The sequence below is a fragment of the Penaeus monodon genome, chromosome 1 (genome assembly GCF_015228065.2).
Source record: "Penaeus monodon isolate SGIC_2016 chromosome 1, NSTDA_Pmon_1, whole genome shotgun sequence".
Lineage (NCBI taxonomy): Eukaryota > Metazoa > Arthropoda > Malacostraca > Decapoda > Penaeidae > Penaeus > Penaeus monodon.
The window spans coordinates 50,071,696-50,079,195 of NC_051386.1; the positions used below are offsets into that span (position 1 = coordinate 50,071,696).

The following is a 7,500-nucleotide window of genomic DNA, read 5'->3' on the forward strand; positions in this document are numbered from 1 at the left end:
GCGCTTAAGAAGGAGGGGAAACAGGGGCTCGCCGCAACTATAACACGTTCGTACATGTTCCAATAAGTAATGCATGGGCTGTCATCCTCTCAACGTTTTTTATTCAGTTCAACAGTGCCTTTTTCTGAGTGAGGATTACGCCTTCCGGCAAAATAAGTGAAGCTGAACACGGGCTGTGATAAAGTTTTCCGTGATCCAAGGGAGTTGATGCACGAGTGTCTTACCCTCTTCCACTGAGGTAGAAAAAACCCACAATGCAAAAACTAGATTTATTAAAATGAGACTACAGTTTCGAAATCCATCTGGATTCCATCTTCAGGCCTGGTCCAGGCGGATTTCGAAATTGTAGTCTCATTTTAATAAATCTAGTTTTTACATTATGGGTTTTTGCCATAGTATCAACACGGAAGAGTGTTTTATCCATTCACTCTTCCACTGTCAAGCGCTGGGCTGCTCTCTTCAAGCAGGGCCGAGAAGTGGTGGTCCATCATTAACTGCAGTCACCAAGGAAACTGTGGCTATGGTTAAGAGCATGATCATGAATAATCGCCGAATCTCGGTGCAGTATATTGCTTCTCAAGTAATGGATTCATTGTTACCATTTTGCAGGATCATTTCAATCTTTCCAAGGTGACTGCCCGATGGGTCCCTAAAATACTGACGCCTAAGCAGAAAAGGAACCGGAAAATTACTTCAGCGGAGATATTAACCCTCATGTGAGCGGATCCAGAGGGATTCATAGCCTGAATCGTAACCCAGGATCGGTTCCTCACCTCGATCCGGACAGCAAAGCTGAATCTAACGAAATGAAAGAGTCCCTCCTCTTCGACGCCATAGAATTTCAAGGTTACGAAGTCGTCCCGGAATGTCATGATGACAATGTTCTGGGACCCTGAGGGGATCCTCATTCTTGAATCATGGCCACACCATTAAAGGACCATAATATACTGATCTACTGGGGAAGCCTTGGGAAGCTCTGCTTGAAAAACGCCGAGGGACAGTGACCCAAGGTGTTCTCTTGCAGGGCAATGCGCCTGCGCACAAGGGCATGGTGACCATGAACAAAGTGGCTTCCTGCGGCTTGGAAAAGTTGTTCCATCCCCCTTTCCCACCTATCTGACACCCTAAACTTTCACCTTTTCTCACTCATGAAGCAGCTGCGGGGTATCCCTTTCGTTGATGACGAGGAAACCAAGGCGAAGGTCGTGGAGGTTTAGGAGAGATTCAATCCGCCAATCTTCAGGGACGGATTTTCGCAGCTAAGACGAGACTGCAGAAGGGCATCACAGTCTAAGGCGATTACGTTGAAAAAATTATTGAAAGAAAGTTGAGTGAATCTTTGGTCTATATTCTGTGCCTTCTGAGTTAGGCCGAGAACTCATTGAACATCCCTCGTATTATCATCATTATCATAATCATCACTGTAACGTTAATAACTTTGACAATATGAAAAAAATATAAATAATCCCGGAAAATTTATGGAATGGGGTATGCAGTGTAGTCAGGTGGCCTAGTAATGGACTTCTAGGTGACAAAATGTGTGTGTGTGTGTGTGTGTGTGTGTGTGTGTGTGTGTGTGTGTGTGTGTGTGTGTGTGTGTGTGTGTGTGTGTGTGTGTGTGTGTGTGTGTGTTTTGTGTGTGTGGATGCATAGATAGATATTGTTAAACATATCTTTTACAGCCCCCTTCCCTTTGTGTAAGAAGCATCCGCATTACCGAGAGAAGAATACACGAAGACGGTGTGGCCGCTAAGGGCAGTGTCCAGCAATCCCTCCACACTCTCGGCGGCAAGTCTGGCGGAGGCGCTCACTCTCAGCCGCCCGCCCACCACACCTGCAGAAGAACCGGGGGAATGGCGTCATAATCATGCTGACGTCGCTCGAAATAATCGTCGTCTGTTAAATTATTTGATTTCCCTTGCGATCGCTGCTTGATGCCCTTTTTGTCGTTCTTATGGCATTTCATCACGTTATTTTTTACATTACTTTTATTATTTTTGTTTGTTACTATTTCTACTTTCGTTATCATCATTCTCACTATAGTCTTTTATTAATGTTCTCATTAGTATAAGTACTGATTAGTATAAGTAGTAGCATTAGCATTGGAGTAATAAAATCATTATTGATTTACTGAAAATTTTCTGCCGCGTCAACATCTAAGGTCATTAGCGGCGCAATCAAAATACAGCGATAGGGTAGGGCTTCAGTGACGAAGCCGCATGTATAGCATTATGATAAAGTATTGTGGCGTAAGGGGTAAAAATGAGCTAACGATTAGGATAAGTGGGCAGAAGAAAGGATGAAAAATAGACGGGAAAGAAAAGAGAGAGAAGAAAACACCATGAAAAATTAGCTGAGGTCCAAGGTAGGGGGATCCCCCACATTTGGCCTCAGTCTCGTTCTCCAAAGCCTCCCTTACGACAACAACGAGCAAGGGATGGGGGTGAGCAATAGAAGGATTATCACATTCTTACTATTGTTGTTATAATCATTGTTTTTCAGATGATTTGTTGTATCCTTTTTCCATTGTTGTTTATCATCATTGTGATATTATCATTATCATTATTACCATGTTATTACATTATCACTATCATAATAATTGCTATCCTTACTATTACTATTATTATCGACATCATTGTTATTGTTATAAATGTTATCTTTATCATTATAATGACTATTACTGTTGTGATTGCTTGAAAAAATTATAAAGAGAAGTAGACTGGAACAAAAGGATATTGTTGGAATGAAGAGGGAGAGTGAGAGTAGAGTAAGAGTGAGAGAGAGAGAGAGAGAGAGAGAGAGAGAGAGAGAGAGAGAGAGAGAGAGAGAGAGAGAGAGAGAGAGAGAGAGAGAGAGAGAGAGAGACGGGAGACGGGAGACCCAGACAGACACAGAGACATACACAATAACACAAACACAGACAGACATACAGACAAAGAGCCAAAGAGGCAGACAGACAGATACAGAAACCTACAGACATACACACACACACATACACACACACACACACATACAGAGAGAGAGAGAGAGAGAGAGAGAGAGAGAGAGAGAGAGAGAGAGAGAGAGAGAGAGAGAGAGAGAGAGAGAGAGAGAGAGAGAGAGAGAGAGAGGGGGGGGGGGATAAGAATAAGAAAGAGAGAGAGAATAAAAATATGAAGGCAGAGGTGAGTGAAGAAGGTGAAAAGCAGAGAACAAAAAGGGAGAAAAGAAAAAGAGAAAGAAAGAGAAACAAAAAGAGACTGTCCACAAATACGCAGATGATAACGGACTCGAGTATCACATGAGTGTATGGCGCTGTACTTATCAAGGTCATTTTCCTTACGCATTACGGAACTGTCTGATGAATTTAATATGACTTATCTAATCATTACGGTAGTGTCTAAGTTATCTGATATGCATATGTTACACATACACACGCATGCACGCATGTGCACACGCACACACACACACACACACACACACACACACACACACACACACACACACACACACACACACACACACACACACACACACACACACACACACACACACACACACACACACACACACACACACACTTAATATGAATACACAAACTAGAAAGCGCATAGATCTAAATGCAGCTATAAAAAATAATAATGCAATAATAAATAAATAACATTAGCTCACAGGTACAAGGTATCTGCCCCCCCCCCCCCTCTCCCTCAAAAAATAATAATAAGGACCTGCAACAGTGAATAAACCTTTAAATTCATCCCAGATCTAGAGCGTTATTAAAATCCTTTCACTTGGGCCATAAAAATACCCGTATTTCTTCTATGAAACTAAGTCACTTTACACACGCACAACACACATACGTTATACACCCACACAACAATTAAAGCATCTAAAGAGGCTATTCATGTAATGTGAACCAAAATGATTGAAAATTCTCTTTAATAGCATTCAGCCAGAGTAAGATTTATCACGCAACATATGTGTGTGATGTTTATGCATAATAAAGGAAACGTGTGATTCAGTGTAAGCACGTGACCCTCGAAATCTTTTGTATCCGTTGTGTTGGCGGGAAATGAGTATGAATAGTTATCATGCGTGTTTTGTCTTTGTTTTATTGCCCTTGGTCATCTTCATATTTTTTTTATATATTTTTATGTTATCTTTTGGTTGTCTTGTTTGTTTTATCACTCTTCTTTTTCCCTTGTGTCTGTTTGTGTCGCTGATTTAGTACTGTATGACCGTCCAGTAAACAAAACAAAAACTAACGATAAGTATTCGTAATGTAATAAATCAGAAAAAAAATAACGAATATATGAAATCGTAAGAGTTACTCAAAACACATTTTAGAATATAGAGCGACGACCTCCCGTGTTATGTAGACAAAGACGCAGCAGCATTCTCACCGGCCAGCGTCCCGGCAGTCACAGACGGCGACAGCGCAAGTACTGCCATCTGCAGCGCCACCTGGAGGAGTCTCGAGGTCACGCCCATAGCAACGAGTCGTCGCGTCGTTCTCCCGACGAGCGAGACCTGGAAATAGGTGGGGTTTCTTATTGATTGAAGCTGATGTCGGTTGTGTGTGTGTAAGCTTAAGAGACGCACACTAACAGGCGAGACGAGTCGGTTATTTGGAATTGGTTGAAGATGAATGGTAATGAATACTTTCATTCATCCATGCATCCATATACATACACACATATATAAATAAATATATAAATAAATATATATATATATATATATATATATATAAATTTATATGTACATATGTAAATAATAATACATACATATACCATCCATACTATCCTACTCACTATTATCTATCTATCTATCTATATATATATATATATATATATATATATATATATATATATATATATATGTGTGTGAAGAGCAAAACACTCTTCCGTGTTGAAACAATATATATATAGCATATAAACACTATATATAACATATAAAATATCATATAAAATAATAAACAATATACTGTAATAATACATATAGAACACACCACACACACACAACACACACACACACACACACACACACACACACACACACACACACACATATATATATATATATATATAATATATATATATATAAATATAATATAAATATATATGCATTTATTTTAAATGAGGACGTAAATAGATTATGGCATTTTTTTGTGTGTGCGTGTGTGTGTGCGTGTGTGTGTGTGTGTGTGTGTATGTGTGTGTGTGTGTGTGTGTGTGTGTGTGTGTGTGTGTGTGTGTGTGTGTGTGTGTGTGTGTGTGTGTCGTGTGCGTGTGCGTGTGCGTGTGCGTGTACGTGTTTTTTCATTATTTATATATGAGCACTTAAACGCACGTACAGGGAACTAAAGAGACACAGAAACTGAGAGAGTAATTGCTGTCGCAGCAAACGGAATGCGAACACGGCCACGAGCACATAATGGAATCCATACATGTAGAATATGCCTCGTCTAGACAAGGGTTCGATACGGCTTCAGTACAGGTCCATAATTATTTATCGTACGGAGAGGAAGGTGCAGGCATATGCGTGTGCATGTGTTTGTGTAGGTAGGTAAGTGGCTGTATGTATATATTGTGATTGTGCAAGTTTGTACCTGTGATTTCTGACTGAGAACATCTCTCATCTCTCCTTCTCTCTCTCCTTTACTCCTTCTCTCCCTGTCTACCTTTATCCCCCCCCCCTCTCGCTCTCTCTTCAAAAATGCAACAACAAGCACCACATACGCCCACGGTATCAAATAACGTACCCTTCCGCCCACACAGTGTAACCTTGATAAATATTCTCTCTATCACTCTTCCTCACTCTCACATTATATACTCGCTCGCCCACTCACTCTCTACGTCACTCTGTGTCGCCATTAACTTATAATTTATAATTAATAATAATCCACGTTTAATCCACGTTTCTATAATCGTATCTATAGTACATGTACTATGAATATGGGTTGAGTGGTGGTTTGTGGTCATTAGGGCTTCATATCTCAATGAATTGATAAACTACATATTCCATAGTCGATAGATGAATCAGTAATGTCCATACGGTAAAAATATGGCAAAGTATGTAGATAAAGATTTAAGAAGAAGAAAAAACCATTCACGGTGGATGGAGACAGATGTAAACATTAGCGTGCAATGGTTCGTAATGTAACGGAGCACGTGAAGGTGAAACTGGGTTGCAATAGAGAAAAGTGTGAATAGGAATGCACTGCCTCACGCCTATCTGTTCTTTCACTGCATTCATTTTCAAGTGATCCATGTGCGATTCGTCTGCATTCTTCATGTTTACGTTAATGTTTTTTGCATGAAGGAAGATTAAGGTTTTGTAATATCTCAGAGAAGTCACTTTTTATTGTTCTTTTGATTATTGTATACTTTTTAATGGGGACGCGGTGGCCGAATGGTTAGAGCGTCGGACTCAAGACTGTCACGACGGTAATCTGAGTTCGAGGTTCGAGCTCACCGGGGCCTGTTTTCCCTTCGCAGGAACTTCACCTCGATTGCCTGCCTAGCCACCGGTGTCAAGCCAGCCCAAGTCAGGCCGTAAATAGAGATGGTGACTCGAAAAAAAACCACGAGCGAAGCAATGCAAACACCGCTCTAAATTGCCAAGAAAATCATGGAAGCCCATGATGCAGCGCGGTGGCCGAATGGTTAGAGCTCGGACTCAAGACTGCCACGACGGAAATCTGTGTTCGACGGTTCGAGTCACCGCGGCGCGTTGTTCCCTTGGCAAGGAACTTCACCTCGATTGACCAAACCTAAGCACTGGGTGGCCAACCAGCCCAATCAGTGCTGGTTCCCAAGCCCGGATAAATAGGAAATGATTACCTAAAAAGGTAACACCGGCACTCTCCGTGGAAAGGAACTGGGACCCTACCGTACTCATCTCCAAGAGCATTACAACTGAAGTACATTAAGTTCAATGCTGTGACCACGGCGGCTCAGACATGAACCTACCGTTAAAAAAAAAAAAAAAAATACTTTTTAATGATAATAATAACGGACTTTGATTTTTCAAATATTCTAATATTATTTAATTTTCTACCCTTTAGAAACACACAAACCAAACGAAGATATTTTTGCAATCATGAAAATAAAGGAACACCAATAATCAGTCGCGACTGAATAAGTAATTGTTTCAGGCGAGCGAAGGACACTTTCTCTCTCTCTCTCTCTCTCTCTCTCTCTCTCTCTCTCTCTCTCTCTCTCTCTCTCTCTCTCTCTCTCTCTCTCTCTCTCTCTCTCTCTCTATCTATCTATCTAGCTGCCCATCTATCTCTCTGTCAGGCTTCCATGCGTGTTTATTTGCCTGCATATGTATTTGAATGTATGTGAATATAAAGCTCTGAAACCGAATACCAGCTTGTATATGAAATCTTACAGTGCCAGATAAAGATAAACAAATGAAGATAACCGAACGTCTTAGATCATTGCCAAGTTAGCTTTCCCGGAGTTCAAGTTTGTAGAAAATGTGTCGTGGATAAAACCGTACATTGATATATCACCT

At 40.8% G+C, this 7,500-nt stretch overlaps 1 protein-coding gene across 2 annotated transcripts in view; it reads right to left on the reverse strand.

The window, feature by feature from the left end:
- The window catches only part of LOC119573693, a 10,866-nt gene that overhangs the window by 1,735 nt on the left and 1,631 nt on the right, over positions 1 to 7,500 (reverse strand). For both annotated transcript variants that reach the window (XM_037920827.1, XM_037920826.1), the window contains exons 2-3: positions 4,383 to 4,509; positions 1,718 to 1,834 (exon numbers count right to left, since the gene is read on the reverse strand). In XM_037920827.1, the coding sequence (XP_037776755.1) occupies positions 1,718 to 1,834; positions 4,383 to 4,470 (205 nt within the window). In that variant the 5' untranslated portion in view covers positions 4,471 to 4,509. The remainder of the gene's footprint in view (positions 1 to 1,717; positions 1,835 to 4,382; positions 4,510 to 7,500) is intronic.